General features: G+C 44.2%; 1 protein-coding gene across 6 annotated transcripts in view; it reads right to left on the bottom strand.

Annotated features, from left to right (window-relative positions):
- Nucleotides 1–16331, bottom strand: part of CRADD (CASP2 and RIPK1 domain containing adaptor with death domain) — a 222812-nt gene that overhangs the window by 139095 nt on the left and 67386 nt on the right. Inside the window, exon 3 of one of the 6 annotated variants that reach the window (XM_021092770.1) lies at nt 8567–9892. The exons of the other annotated variants lie outside the window; for them this stretch is intronic. Within the exon in view, the coding sequence (XP_020948429.1) occupies nt 9618–9892 (275 nt within the window). The 3' untranslated portion in view covers nt 8567–9617. Of the gene's footprint in view, nt 1–8566; nt 9893–16331 lie in introns of those variants that run through there. 6 annotated transcript variants of the gene reach the window in all.

The following is a 16331-nucleotide window of genomic DNA, read 5'->3' on the forward strand; positions in this document are numbered from 1 at the left end:
AAGATTAAAAGACAAAAATATTAAAAGTAACTCTAATAACAATAATTAATTAATGTATACACAATATAAAAAGATGTAGAGTGTGACATCAAAAACATAAAATGTGGACAAAGAAGAATGTAAAAATGTCAAGGTTTTATGTGCATTTGAAGTTTAAGTTGTTAGCTTAAGATAGACTTGTTATAAATATAAGATGTTTTATGTAAGTCTCATGGTAACCACAGAGAAAAAGCCTACAGTAAACACATAAAAAATAAAGAGAAAGGACCCTAAACACACCATTACAGAAAACCATCAAATCACAAAGAGAGGAAGCAAGAGTAGAAGAAAGGAACTACAAAAGAGCCATAAAACAATGAACAAAATGGCAGTAGGAAGTCCATACCTATCAATAATTACTCAAAATGTAAATGGACTAAATTATCCAATCAGAAGATGCAGAGTGACCAAATGGATCAAAAAACAAGACTCCACCATATACTGCATATAAAAGACTCACTTTAGATTTAGGGATACGCATAGACTGAAAGTGAAGGGAGAGGAAAAGATATTCCATAAAAATGGAAAACAAAGGAAAGTAGGGATAGCTACCATTTTATCAGATGAAATAGACTTTAAGCCAAAACTTGTAACAGGAGACAAAGGTCATCATATAATGATAAAATGATCAACTCATCAAGAAGATTTAACAATTGTAGATAATTATATACTCAAATCAGATAAATCGGAATAAAATCAGAAATGAAAAAGGAGACAGTACAACTTCTAACATAAAAACACTAAGGATCATAAGAAACTACTATGGGAGTTCCGTCGTGGCGCAGTGGTTAACGAATCCGACTAGGAACCATGAGGTTGTGGGTTCAGTCCCTGACCTTGCTCAGTGGGTTAACGATCCAGCATTGCCGTGAGCTGTGGTGTAGGTTGCAGACGCGGCTCGGATCCCGTGTTGCTGTGGCTCTGGCGTAGGCTGGTGGCTACAGCTCCGATTCGACCCCTAGCCTGGGAACCTCCATATGCCACGGGAGCGGCCCAAGAAATAGCAAAAAGACAAAAAAAAAGAAAAAAAAAAGAAACTACTATGAACAACTATATACCAACAAACTAGATGACCTAGAAGAAATGAATAAATTCCTAGAAACATGCAACCTATCAAGACTAAAACATGAAGAAAGAGAAAAACTTAAAATTTAACAATTAGTTTAAGGAGTAGACTAAGTTTACAATTAGTTTAAGCAGTAAGTTTAAGTTTAAACATAAAACTGAATCATTAATTTATTACTAATTAAACCAATTAGTAATAAGGAGATTAAATAAGTATTCAAAAACCTCTCAACAAAAAAAGTCCAGGGCCAAGGTTTCACTGGTGAACTCTATCAAACATTTAAAGAAGAGATAATACCAATCCTCCCCAAATTCTTTCAAAAAATAGAAGAGGAGGGAACACTTCTAAATTCATTTTATGAAGCAATAATTACCCTGATACCAAAGCCAAAGAAAAGATAATTACAGGCCAATATCTGTGACGAACAAAGATGTAAAAAATTCAACCAAGTACTAGCAGACTGAATTCAACAGTACTTTAAAAGGATCATACACCATGATCAAGTGTAATTTTTTCCTGGGATGAAAAAATGGTTCAATATATGCATATCAATAAATGTGATACAGGACATTATAAAATGAATGTTAAAAAATATATGATCATCTCAGTGGATGCAGAAAAATTAACAAAATTCAACATCCTCTCATGACAGAAAATCTCAACATACTGGATATAGAAGAAATGTACCTAAAATAATAAAGGCTATATATGACAGCTCCACAGCTAACATAATATTCAATGGCGAAAACATAAAAGCTTTTCCTCTAAGATCGGGAACAAGCAAGGATGCTCACTACCCACCCAACATTATTCAACATAGTACTAAAAGTCCTCGCCAGAGCAATTGGGAAAGAAAAAGAAATAAATAAAAGCCATCCAAGACAGAAAATACAAGTAAAGTTGTTTCTGTTTGCAGGTGACATGATACTATATATAGAAAACCTGAAAGACCTCACTAAAAAACTCTTAGAATAAATGAATTCAGTAAAGTTGCAACTGAAAAATAAATATATAGGAGTTCCCATTGAGGCTCAGTGGGTTAAAGACCCAACACTGTCTCTATGAAGATAGGAGTTTGATCCCTGGCCTTGCTCAGTAGGTTAAGGATCAGGCATACCCCTAGGTGTGGCACAGATCACAGATGAGGCTCGGATCCAGTGTTGCTGTGGTGTGGGCTTCAGCTATAGCTCCTATTTGACCCTGGCCTGGGAACTTCCATATGCCACAGATGCAGCCATAAAAACACACAAATAAATAAACATTAGTTGCATTTCTTTTCTTTTTCTTTCTTTTGGCAATGCCCACCGCATCTGAAACTTCCTGGGCCAGGGATTGAAACCTTGCAACAGCGGTAACCCAAGTCACTTCAGTGACAACACTAGATCCTTAACCCACTGCACCACAAAAGAATTCCACATTTCTAAAAACTAACAAAATTAGAAAGAGAAACTAAGGAGTTCCTGTTGTGGCTCAGCAGGTTAAGAACCTGACTAGTATCCATGAGGATGCAGGTTTGACTCCTGGCCTCACTCAGTGGGTTAAGGATCTGTTGTGACTGTGGTTGTGGGTGGGAGGTAGGTATGTAGCTGCAGTTCAGATTCGACTTCTAGCCCCGGAACTCCCATATGCTCTAAAAAGAAAAAAACAAAGAAAGAGAAACTAAGAGGGAGTTCTTGCTGTGGCTCAGTGGTAAGGATCCATCTGCAGTGGCTCAGGTCACTGTGGAGGTGCAAGTTCAATTGCCAGCCCAGCACAGTGTATTAAGGATGCAGCATTGCCGCAGCTGTGGCATACATCACAGGCTCAGCTTAGTTTTGATTCCTGGCCTAGGAACTTCCATATGCCATGGGTGTGATGAAAAATAAATAAATAAAACGAAAAAAAGAAAGAGAAATTAAGAAAACAATTCCATGTACACTGGCATCAAAAACAACAAAATACATTTAATCAAGAAGGTGAAAGATCTGAATACAGAAACCTATAAGACTTTGATGAAAGAAATTGAAGAAGATACAAATAAATGGAAAGATGTATTCATGGACTGGAAGAATTAATGTTGCTGAAATGTCTATACAACTCAAAGCAATCTACAGATCCAATGAACTCCCTATCAAAATTTCAATTACATTTTTTCACAGAAATAGAAATAACAATCCTAAAATTTGTATGGAATCACAAAAGACCCCAGACAGCCAAAGCAATCTCGAGAAAGAACAAAGCTGGAGACATCAAACTTTCTGCTTTCAAACTATATTACAAAGCTATAGTCATCAAACACTATGCTACTGGCATAAAACCAGACATATAGATCAATGGAACAGGAGCTCAGAAATAAACCCATGCATATATAGTCAATTAATTTTTGACAAAAGAGCCAAGAATACACAATGTATAAAGTGCAGCCTTTTTAATAAATGATGCTTGGAAAACTGCACAACAACATGCAAAAAACAAAGCCACCTGTCTTATACCATACACAAAAAGCAACTCAAAATGGATTAAAGACTTAATCATAAGACCCTAAACACCTAGAAGAAAACATAGAGGGTAAGCTTCTTGAGGCTGGTCTTGGCAATATTTGCTAGCCCTTGATACCAAAAGCAAGGGCAATAAAAACAAAAACAAACAACTGGGACTACATCAAATTAAAAGCTTCTGCACAGCAAAGGAAACCATCGATAAAGTAAAAAGGCAACTTAGTGGGAGAAAATATTTGCAAACTATATGCCCCAAAAGGAATTAATACTCAAAATACACAAGGTACTCATAAAACTCAACAGCAAAACAAATATAAAAACCCAAAGTAAAAATGGGCAAAGGAGCAAAATACGCATTTTCCAAAAGAGCCACACGAAAGGCCAAGAGGGACACGAACAGGTGCTCGACATAGCTAATCACCAGCAAAATGCAAATGAACCACCGCGGGACATTCCCTCTCACCGGCTAAGATGTCTACTACCCAAAACACAAGCGGTAAGAATCGATGGCAAGGATCTGGAAGAAAAAAGAGCACCAGACCCTGCTGGCGGGGAACGTAAACAGGTACAACGCCCACAGAAACCAGCATCAAGCTTCCTCGAGAAATTTAACACGTAAATACCATATGATCCTGTCATCTCACTTTTGGATACATATCTAAGGGGAATGAAGCATTCTTTTAAAAAGATGTGTCTATACTCTCATGCTCCCTGCAGCATTATTCACAATAGCGAAGGTACGGAAGCAACCTAAGTGTCTGCTGACAGATGAATGGATAAATGAAATGCGATATAGAGATATAATGGAATATCATCTAGCCTCAAAAAAGAAGGAACTCCAGCCATGTCCTGCAGCGTGCAGCAACACCAGACCTTAACCCCCTGAGTGGGGCCAGGGATCAAACCTACATCATCATGGACACGATGTCGGATTCCTAACTCGCTGACTCACAGTGGGAATTCCCTTGACTTTTTTTAAGATTCCACATAGGAGTTCCTGTTGTGGCTCAGCAGTAACGAAACCGACTTGGTATCCATGAGGACATGGGTTCGTCCCTAGCCTCGCTCAGTGGGTTAAGGATCCTGCGTTGCGGTGAGCTGTGGTATATAGTTCGCAGACGCAGCTTGGGTTTGGCATTGCTGTGGCTGTGGTGTGGGCTGGCAGCTGTAGCTCTGATTTGACCCCAAGCCTGAGAACTTTCATATGCCGCTGGTGCGGGCCTAAAAAAAACAAACAAAAAAAAGATTCCACATATATATGTGCTATCAGGAAGTATGTCTCATAATTTCATAATTAATTATGCTAAATGAAGTCAGAAAGAGAGATACTGCCTGGTATCATTTATATGGAGAATCTTAAAAAAAGTTGAAGGAGTTCCCATTGTGGCTCAGCAGGTTAAGAAACCAACATAGTGTCCATGACAATGTGGGTTCAATCCCTGGCCCCACTCAGTGGCTTAAGGATCCGGTGTTGATATAAGCTGCGGTGTAGGCCAGCAGGTGCAGCCCCAGTTCAACCCCTAGCCTGGGGGACTTCCGTATGTCACAGGTGCGGCTGTAAAGAAAAGAAATAATAAATAAATAAAAGCCGACCGTGTAGTGACAGAGAGTAGAATGGTGGTTCTTAGGGGCTGGTGGCGGGGGGGGGGCGGTAGGAGAAAAGGAAAGAAGTTGGTAGAAGGGTAGAAACTTTCAGTTATGATTGAGGCCTGAGGACTGAACGTGCTGCAGCTGGTAATACTGTACTGCATAATTGGAAGGTGGTTTGTTAAGAGAAGAGACCTTAAGTGTCGAAGGAAGAAAGAAAGGGAGAGGGAGGGAGGAAGGAAAGAGAACTGAAAAATATTTAAATCTTCAATTGCTCTCAGTCATCAGTTTGTTGGTGGTAGTATTAGCACTGTTGCACTGAGACTAGCGTGCGATGTCATGAAATGAATTATTTTAAAAACAGGAAACGGGAAGGAGAACAAATGTAAGTGCGATATAACAACATAAACGCAAGGCAGCACAGTCCAGCCTGCTGGCAACATGCTGAAGACACAGGACGAGAGGTACAAGGGGTCTAAGGGAGATGAGCTTCATCAGGGAAGGCGTCTTACACCAGACGGGGCTCCGGGTAAGGCTCAAGGCAAGGAAAGAACAGAAGCCAACTGCTTGACATTTCACCCCATCTCTGGAAAGGAAGGGGTATGAAGGCATCACAAATATATTGGCTGAGACCTTTTGTATATGGGCTAGAGCTTGGAACACAGAGATAAACCTGAAGAAACTGGATTCTTTGTGAATGTGAGATTCAGTATTTGGGAGAGCACAGGCAGTGGGCCTTTTGCCGAGTCCCAAGCAGAAAGGACATGGACCTTGTCTCTGGGTGGGGACAAGTGAGAGGGAGAAGATCATGGCAATGTGCCAAGCCCCTTCGGTATGTGTCACTTGCAATCGTGGGTCCTGATGCACAGACCTCGAAGCGGAGCCAGCTGTCTCCAGGGAGTCCCAACAGGGAAGTTTCATGCCTTGAATCACCAACCTTTCTCTACAATGGTCAAGGCCCTGTTCTGGGCACTGAGAAGAGAAGGATGGATATAACAAGTTCACTGCCCTCACAGAGCTTATATTCTAGAAGGTTTCACTCTCTCCCACCCAGCAAAGAAGCGTCGATGTCATTTACTCTTAAAATAGCCATCTTCAGTGAAGGGGAAACACCAAAGAAAGAGTGACAATTTCCCCGGGACCAGCAGCGTCTTGGAGTTCGCTTTAACCTTGACCGGAAGTAGAATGAGAACTAGCAAGAAGCCTTAGAAGCTATGACAAGTCAGTAAAGGGACTGCAGGACAGCAGCCAGAAAAAAGACCCAGACTACCCAGAAGCAGCTGACCATTCAAATCAGATGATACAGCCCGGTGGGCAACTGCCAAAACAAAAGACAAAAAACAGGCATTTGGAATTTTCCACAAGATATTTTATCAGCATTATCCCCAAAATAAGGTGGTCTGTATAATGCTATTCTTTCAAATTTGAATAATTTCAAAATCTACACAAACACTCCTCTGTGGGAGACCACGGAAACGGCTGAACGATGCGCTCAACAAATCTGATGCACATGCAAAAGCACAACCACTAAGAGAGAGCTTTGTCATTAACTGCGCCTGATTTTGCTCATGGCCCTATGTCACCTTCCCTAATAAAAGGCATGTGGGCTGAAATCTAAGCATCTTTTGTTCTGCAGGACAGTGCCTCCGGTTCCGCACTCATCTAAACGTCAGCATTCCCTGTGCTTGGTTACAGCCCCGCTTCCTCGGGAGAAAATTAACTACCTTTTCAAAGACATCCATTCTCAATCACTTCCCAAGTTAGCGGTTCTCAAACTATGCCTCTGAGGATGCCTGGCTGGAGCTCCTCCATCTGAACCAAGATATTCTGCTACGATCGTCAACAGCAATCTCTTCCTAATTCGCAGAAAAGAAGTTGATAAATAAAACATCCTCAATGTAAACTATTTTTCGCACATCTATTTTTTAAAGCCGAGGCAATAACGAATGCTTTTCCTAATGAATGCTTGAGGAAGATAAGGGATAAAGAATTAAATATTACTGGGAAAAAAAAAAAAAGAAAGAAACGAAAAATTGCTGATGGTGCTTCGTCCAACTCTTTTTGTTTGTTTGTTTCCGCTCACATAATCCCAGGAGAGCAGCCCGGAGACCTTTCACGGCCTCACCCTCTCTGATGAGGCGCCCCTTCCCTACACAGCTGCCCTGTGGAGACCATTGTGAGGCCCAGGGAAGCTGGGGTTTCCTGGGAAAAGTGCTGCTCCAGGCATCAGGTGACCTGAGGGAAACTTCTTGGATCTTGGTTTCCTAGTCTCTAAAGTGGAGATAAGCATCCTTGCCCTGCCTAATCCACACTGGCCCAAATGGGTCACACATTTTAAAGGGCAGTGTGCACTAGTCAGTGCTATACAAATAGAAGGCACTGGTACTTTTACTATTATTATTAATTAAACCTTCATTAAAAACAAAAAAAAAATCAGTAATTCCCTCTCTGAATTCATAAAAACCCTTCACTCACTAAGCAGCAGGCAATGTGTGCTAAAACAATGTTTATCTTTAAGCACAGCAAGCTCACAAGTGAATCGTTAGTAGTTTCAAAAATATGGAGTCCTTTTTGCTTTCTGGATTGGCCCTAACCTAGATCTTACATTTCCAATCTATAACCACTTTCAAGATTTAAAACACCCGTTCAGTCTGAGCTCAGTCTGAAGTGGATACCGATCCCTTAAGTTCATGTCTCCATGGGAATTTCCTTCCCAAATAATTCAAAGGTAGATGCATGCCTTTTATTAAAATGAGGTATTTATCCTCCTTACCGCATTCATGGAGACTTGAATTCCATAAAGATAATTTCCTCACACACAAAATAACATCCAAAAAAATGATTAGGAGAGAGAACATGACTTTTTATATGCTATAATGATCTCCATTCTACTCCCTAAAGACAAATAACAATTAAACACTACAGAGAATTCTAAAATTAGGAAGAAAACTGTTCTAAGGATACCACCTGCCATATACTTGCCTAGGAGGAAGGCGAATTTCCTAGGCCATTGAGACTCTTAAATCCTCCTTTCACGAAAAACTAAAAAGAAAGGAAAAAACTAAAAAGAAAAAAACCAAAAAGAGCACAATGAGGGAGTTCCCGTCGTGGCGCAGTGGTTAACGAATCCGACTAGGAACCATGAGGTTGCGGGTTCGATCCCTGGCCTCGCTCAGTGGGTTGGGGATCCACGTTGCCGTGAGCTGTGGTGTAGGTCGCAGACGTGACTTGGATCCCGCGTTGCTGTGGCTCTGGTGTAGGCCGGTGGCTACCGCTCCGATTCGGCCCCTAGCCTGGGAATCTCCATATGCCGCGGGAGTGGCCCTAGAAAAGGCAAAAAGACAAAAAACTAAAAACTAAAAAAAAAAAAAAAAAAAAAGAGCACGATGAAAGATGATATCTGAAACGCTGAGGTGACTTTATTTCATTAAACTCCATCAAGAAAAGGAAGGCAGGGAGTTCCCATCGTGGCGCAGTGGTTAACGAATCCGACTAGGAACCATGAGGTCGCGGGTTCGATACCTGCCCTTGCTCAGTGGGTTAGTGATCCGGCGTTGCCGTGAGCTGTGGTGTAGGTTGCAGACGCAGCTCGGATCCCGAGTTGCTGTGGCTCTGGCATTTTCTCTCTGCTTCTGGGCTGTGGGAACGAGCAAAGCAACCTAAAGAGAATCGGTTTCTTTCTGCCATTTGACACGACGGTCACAAGGAAGCGGCCGGAGACCTGGCGACCATCTCGACGGTGTCAGAACCAGGGAACGGCTGTTTGGGCCCCTCCCTCACGATCCCAAATGGAAGTCACGGGCACCGCGTTCAAGGCTGGGCACGAAGAAAGGAGGAAGAGAAACTAGAAAACAGGGTGGAGCTAAGAAAAATATAACAACAGCCAAGAGGACGTTTACTTTGGGCTCAACACTGTTCCAAGCGCCTCGTACACATTGAATGCATCCAAAGCTGGGAGGTAGACACGCTATTCTAGTCCTCACTTTCGAGGCCGTAACTTGCCCAACGTTCCACGACTAGTTAGTGGGAGATCCAGGATTCAAACCCAGAGTCCACGTTCTTTAACCAGACCTACACAGCCTCCCCCAAACAGACAAAACTGGCCTGTCAGCTGTGTCTAGATGGGAGCTCAGCCTCAGGCTGTCATTCACCCACATGTGTGTCATCGCTGAGACCCGGGGGAGCCGGAGTCCCCTCTGCCACAGGGTCTGGGCCTCGGGCGCACAGCCCGGGACCATGGTTACGCATACACAAAAAAAAGGCTGCCGGCGCCAAAAAGCAAGAAGATGGTTGTCTTTCCAATTTTATCTTATTTTTTGCCTTTAAAACAATCTTTTTTGAAAGAAGTGGGACACAAAGAATAAAAAGAATTTCTCAACTTGAACCCAAAATGCTCATTAGAAGTACATGTTTGTTATTCATCAGACACTTATTTCAGGTTCACAAACTCAAAATGAGAGGGGCAGTTTATTCCCATTTAAAAAAAAAAAAAAAGAAAATGCATGCCTCGCCTTACAGCCCCTGTAACTGAGCTGTGAATTTGCCCTTTTCCTGTCAGCAGATTTTCTTTTCCAGTAGAGAGGAAGAAAGTTTCTGCCCATTTTTTTCTCTTGGGTTGCCACTCGTTCCCATCCATGTCTCAGAACGTAAAGCCACAGGCAGAAAACAGGGCAGCCGGGATTCCAGAAATGCAGCACCAAGACCTTCTGATCAGAGGGGCAGCCTGACAGTGCAGAGAGCGAGCACGTTGAGAGGTCAGCTCAAACCGTGACAGCACCTCCTGTTTCCCAGCGCCCCCAGTCTCAGCTTCCTCATCTGAAAAGAAGGACCAGGGCCACCTGGCGGCGTTGTCATGGAAATTAGAGAGTGGGGACGCTCTGGCGCAGCACTGCATTCAGGACGATGTATTATCTTTCTCCAAGCAGTGCAAGGTTCAGGGTCACTTACCTTCCAGATACTGATATCCCAACTAGTGTGGGAGCAACAACCTCAGGGAAAGCGAATGGCGCTCATGGGCTGCCCACCACGGAGAAACCAGACGGGCACAACTGCGGCCTCTCAACAGGTAAGCAGAATTGGTGGGTTTCTTTTTGTTTGGTGTGGGTGTTTTTTAGCTTTCCTGTTCTTTACTATATTTTAGCACTTTGGAAGGGATGCATTTGAAAAATAGAAACATTTCGTAACTTCAAATAATTAATGCTACATGGAGGTAAAAGTATTGCATTCTATGTGGAAGAGATGATAAGAAAGGAATCAGGGTTCTGCCTTTGGATGCGGGGAACTGGGGAGCAGGGAAAGCGCAGAAAGGAGACCCTTCAGGATTTGTCACCTGTGCACGGTAGCAGCTCAAAATCAGTAAAATGTTCCACGTTCACACAGAGCATTAAATAAAGGTCATTGAAGATCCAGCTCAACTTCCACCTTGACTCAAACACCTGACAGCCAAGCCCTATGGCCCAGAAGGACTCCTCTGACCTTGAGGCTCTTCCTGCCTGACCTCCCCTTACGCTCAATGTCCACTGCTCTCATCGCCATAATTTAGCTCCCACTCACATTTAATATACTTGCGAACTGGTTCAAGAAAGTCAGGCCTATTTCTCCGATACACTAACAAATCCTTAAAGGCAAGGAACGGGCCTGCCGACTCTTTATTGCTCTCAGCCTCATCCCTGAAAAGGTGGCAGTAAATATCTATTGATGAATCACTACCTGACATAACTCAGAGCAGAGTAATTACAACCAATCACACCACCGGCAGGTTATCCTTATTCAGAATATATCATGATGAAGCCCAGAAGAAGCAGACGATCACCTGAAAGACAATGAATCCTTTCTTGAGCGTTAAAAAAAAAAAAAGTTTCAAGTCATTAACCTTCTCAAATTTATTTTTAGCTATTCCTTTCTGCCGAGCTGGGTCTCGGTTTGAGGTTTTTATTGCCTTGGGATGGTATTTTCTTTAACATTAGGAAGAAACAAAACAGGGAAGATGGCAGGAAAGCAAAGCTCATCTTCCAAAAAGACGCTGCAGTTTTCTAAATTCACCGGATTTCTCATCTGCCCCTCCTTTGTTTTAAAGCATGGGTAGAATTTTTCTGAAATTAGCAAGACATTCATCAGGGCCCAAAGCATACTGAGAAACAGAGAATTAAAACTGGGGGAATTACTGAGCACTTTCTTTCCATACCTATTTGTCACACAGTGAAACCAGTGCCCATAAGACCAATTCGGTCACTTAGTGACTTTTGGTGAAAACATGACCGCGTTCACCCGAGGCACTACCACCTAACAGTGCTGTAAGGGAGGAAGGAGCTGAAAGAGCTGCACAAAGTCAAGACGAGCTGCGTCCAACAGAAGCAGCATGAGTCTGCCTGGAGACGCAGGGGAGGGGTGACAATCCGGGCCAGCTGATCCTCTGCCCTTCCCTGTATCATCATCTGCCTTTCCTTCCAGTGTCCCTAACTCAACCGACGGCCGCTCCACCAACCTCCACGGTTCCGGCCCCGAAGCTTAGGAGTCATCCTCCATTTCTCTCTGAGCCTTACCCTCCCCTTCCTGGAAGTAACCGCCTCTCAGAGTCGCCACCACTGCCCCCTTTGTTTCAGCCACCATCTCTCGCCCAGGGCACCAAGAGGATACCCTCTGCCTTCCTGCTCCTGCTTACCCATCACACTGCCTACCACGCACTTTGCAGAGCACACACTATAAAGCGGTCTTCGAAAGGACAGTCTAGTTAGATCGCTCCCCTCCAAAACCTGCCCAGCACAATCAGAATAAACCCAAACTCCCATGAGAGTCAGCTGGGGAGCCCTGTAAAAATGGTGATGCCTGGGTCCCACCAGAGAGTCTGATGGACAGGCCTGGGGTGTGGCCTAGGCCAGCTAGAGGCCTGCTGTGTGCCACCAGGGCTGGAGCACCCAGCCCTGGTGCTGGCCCGCCCAGTCCCCTCTCCCAAAATGCCTCATCTCATTCACCAGACCCCAGCCACAGTGGCCTCTGTCCTGCTCACATGCCCGGAGCTCAGGCCACCTTACAAGCCCTGGCACCGCAAGCCCATCTGTTTGAAACAGGCTTCCCGTTGACCACCACTCAGGCTTCAGTTCAAGTGCCATTACCTCGGGGAGGCCTTCTCAACCTGAGCGAAAGCTGCCTGCCACGGTGCATGTTATCCCTAAATTATCACTAAACAAAGCGTTTAGTGATAGCAAGACACATGGGGCGGAGGGAGCCTCTCACACAAGCCCAGGACAGACGGTACCTGCAGCAGGGCTGGTGCTCAGTGGATGCTTGTGGGATGAACAAAGGAAGCAACGAGGAGAGGGGCCTTTCAATGTAAAAGCTCCCATGCCGGAGCCCCGTTGCAGATGCAGGCTCCGGCTGATGGCATGTGAACGGGGAGATGCTCAATGCCAGGGACGATGGGCAAGGGCAGATTATATGAAGTCTAACATCTCAGACATCTTACTCTCTAGAAACAGACCATGGGAACCGCTCATCTGGCTAATTTTCTTCTGCAAAACAAAATCAAGAGCTAGGAAGATGTCACAGGGCAAACAAAACATGCCTAAATAAAATGATTAACTTTCTACTTACGTTAGCCAAACTCCTAAAAATGTGACCTTGCATTCAAGACCTTGTATTTCCAGGCAGAAAGGTACACTCCCCGCCCCCCCGACATACACTCTCATCCTAAGTAGGGAGGCCCTTTTCCAAATCACCCTTGCCTCTCGCTTCCCATACCTCGGTCAGACTGACTCAGTCTAAATAAATTCCCTTCACTCCACATCTCTGCTTGTCAAAATCCCAACCAGTCTTAAAACCTAGATAAAGTGTCACCACGGTCACATACACTTCCTAACCCCAGAACTTCCTAATATCCCTTTTTTTTCTATAGTAGAGAGATTTTTTTTTTGTATTAATCTCCATGCTTCCATCCTGCCCTCTAAGTGTGTTCTCCATATATCACACAGATTGGACTTTTAAAAATAAAACCCCAGGGAGTCCCCATCATGGCTCAGTGGTAACGAACCCGACGAGTATCCACGAGGACATAGGTTCGACCCCTGGCCTCGCTCAGTGCATTAAGGATCGGGCGTTGCTGTGAGCTGTGGTGTAGGTCACAGACGCGTTTCCCATCTGGAGTTGCTCTGGCTGTGGTGTAGGCCAGCAGCTGCAGCTTCGATTTGACCCCTACCCTGGGAACCTCCATGTGCCATGGGTACAGCCCTAAAAGACAAAAAAAATAAGATCCCAGCAAGACATTCCCTTTCAACAGCTTCCAACTCCACCTGGAATATTCGACCCCAACTCCTCACAGTTCCAGGGCCACCTCCCTCTTGGATCTGGTCTTGGCCCCCCCACCTTGCCCTGCAGCAATCCCGGCCTCCTCTTGGCCCTCAGGGCCTTTGCACGTACGCTCCCTCTGGCCCGGCCCCTCTCCTCCTGGCTCCCCCAAGACTTCCTCTCCTCCTTCAGACGTCTGCTGCCCTGGCCCTTCTCTAAGCCCTCCCAGAAGACGCAAGGAAGGCAGCTTCTGCCTTTTTTTACTGCCTTTGTTTTGGGCCCCTGCAAAGAGTTCCTTCAAAGCCCTTCACAGCCCAGAAGCGTTTGCTATTCACTTGCTGGCTTCGGGTCTCTCGGGCAGCATGTAAGCTCCTGGGAAGCAGTGACCATCCCTACACTGCCCCCGTTGTTACACTGTCCCCCTCGGTTTCCGGCAGAAGGAATGAATGAACACATGAGTGCAAAAAGTCACATCGCCCCACAAGTGGACAGAGTCTGTTTGCTCAGAAGCCCCAGGGAGTGCTGTTTGCAGCCTCTCTAGCGGCCTTCGCCCGGGGAGTCTGCAGTAGTGATGTGGATGTGGATGTGCCGTGACCCTAACTCGGCTTGTTCTCAGTCGTCTTTGTTTTCACCATAGCACCAGGTTGCGCTCAAATACACAGACGAATTCGACAGCAGCCAAAGGAAGGAGGATCCGGAGGGAAAGAAGAGAGAAAAGAAGACCGAGGAAGCTGGGACATTGTAGGAAAGAGGTAAGAAAGGCTGGAGTAAGCCCACAGGGAACGGGCAATCAGAGAAAAATTCTTTCTAATGGATGAATAACGCACATGCTAGTAGAGGTGTCTCCTCGCTGTAATTTCTGGGCCACTTTCTGTGTGTTTCCCATCCTCTCTTCCATCTCCTTGCCATTTCAACTCCACACACACACACACACACACACACACACACACACACGTGCTGCTCTGACCTCAGGGCCCAGACGGACAAGTGACTAGCTCCTTCTCTCAGGACTGGGCTACCCTTCTATCTACAATAAACAGACTGACCTTGAAAACCCGACCGGGCAGCTGCCACTCCGCAGCCTCGCCTCGGAGGGAGGAACTAACAAGGTGATCGGCTCTGGATCAGCGTTTATTTTGAAAAGAGCAGGCCACCAATAATTTCCATTCCTGGAAGTCAAAAACAGTGCTGTTCTGGTATTTTCCTTTGGCCGCTTCTGTCTCTCTGGGTTGAGGGGAGCTGCGTGTTTTTCTGTATTTCCCGTAGCTTGTTTTTCTGGGATCAGACTGAGGTGAGGTGCCGGTGAATGCATTGTACCAAAGGGATTTTTTCCGTCGGTTCCCACAAGAGAAAGCAGAGGTTGACAAGTGCCTTCCTTGGCTGCAGGAAAAGAGGTGGGAGCGCAGGGGGCAGTGGGGCAGAGGAAAGGCAGGAGGAGACGGGGAAGGGCTCTCAGCGGGCCAAGGGCAAGCTAAGTTGGAAGCAGAAGTGATTTCAAAAGAGCCAAATGGGATTCCTGGCGACGAAAATCAAAGACGAAACGCTGCAGAGAGCAAAATAATGGAATTAGTTTCTCATCCAGAAAACCCAAGGGGATTCCTTGTCCTTTACCAAGTATCTTATCAAAGACAGACAGAAGCCTGCAGATTTTTCAGGAAAGCTACGTGAAAGTGTGACTATTACTCATCTATGCAGCTCTTTTTAACGCTAATAATTTTACTGTAATTGGTAACAGATTTTTTTTTCCTCTTCTTGTGTCATACTCTCCATCCCCCCCGTCCCCAGGCAAGATTATGTCAACAATTACTTTTCCTGTGTTTTTTTTTTCCATCTGGTTATATCATGTGCAAGAAAGTAAACATACTTATAACACACCATGTTGTGCAACACAATACACTTCTCCATTTTGCTGGTCCTCAAAATTTTTAAAGTAATAAACATTACACTCCCACCAAATTAAGTGCTTTGGTATTTCCAATTCTTAGTAGACTCTTTCTTGGCCCTTGAATTCCTAGAAATCTGTAAGGATAGCTCGGAAAAACAAGGTACCGCAAAAGCAGAAATCACGGCTGCAAAATAATTATGAGAACTCGATTTCATAAGAGTCAAACATGAACAGCACCAGCCTCAAGGTTCCATACTTTTCTTTCTTATAATAAAATAGTAAGATTGGACCCTTGCCGTTAAACTGTATACTCCCAGGATTTCGATACAGCCTTTGAAAGTAAACCCACATAAAGCAGTACCAGAGTAAAAGCTACCAAATCTAAAATTCATGATAAAATTTTCATGTACATCAAACTAACGATAAATCAATTTGAGTAATGCCACATGTAAAACCTTCCACTGAATCTAAAATCCTAACCAAGAGATAATCTTATTCAATGCTGCCAGGAACTACTAAGAAGCACAAAAGATTTCACTAAAAGAAATGAGTCAAATTGTAAGTTAATTTTAGCATCCTCTGAGGAATAGTTATTTATTTGGAGATCTGTGTTTATTTCCTTAAAAACTGTGACGTTTACACATACAGAGAACAGACTGTTGGCTGTGGGGGGGGGGGGCGGGCGAGTGGGATGCACAGGGCATTCGGGGTTAGCAGATGCAAACTGCTACATTTAGAAAGGAGACGACTCCCACCTGCAGTCAACTCTAAGTGCATGGCTGCATTTACAGCATGGTATTTCCAAATGATCCTCGAATAATGGGAAAATACTAGATGATATTCCAAATACATACTGAGCAATCGGGGACATGTACCATGTTTTAGTAAATTTTCCAACAAAATGGTTCTAATAGTTTTAAGTGATGCTGACTGAAAGGTTACAATGCATTCATCCCTTAGATGAAAAATGAATTCCGCCGAAACAACAGTAATAAAA

Source organism: Sus scrofa, chromosome 5 (assembly GCF_000003025.6).
Source record: "Sus scrofa isolate TJ Tabasco breed Duroc chromosome 5, Sscrofa11.1, whole genome shotgun sequence".
Classification (NCBI taxonomy): Eukaryota; Metazoa; Chordata; class Mammalia; order Artiodactyla; family Suidae; genus Sus; species Sus scrofa.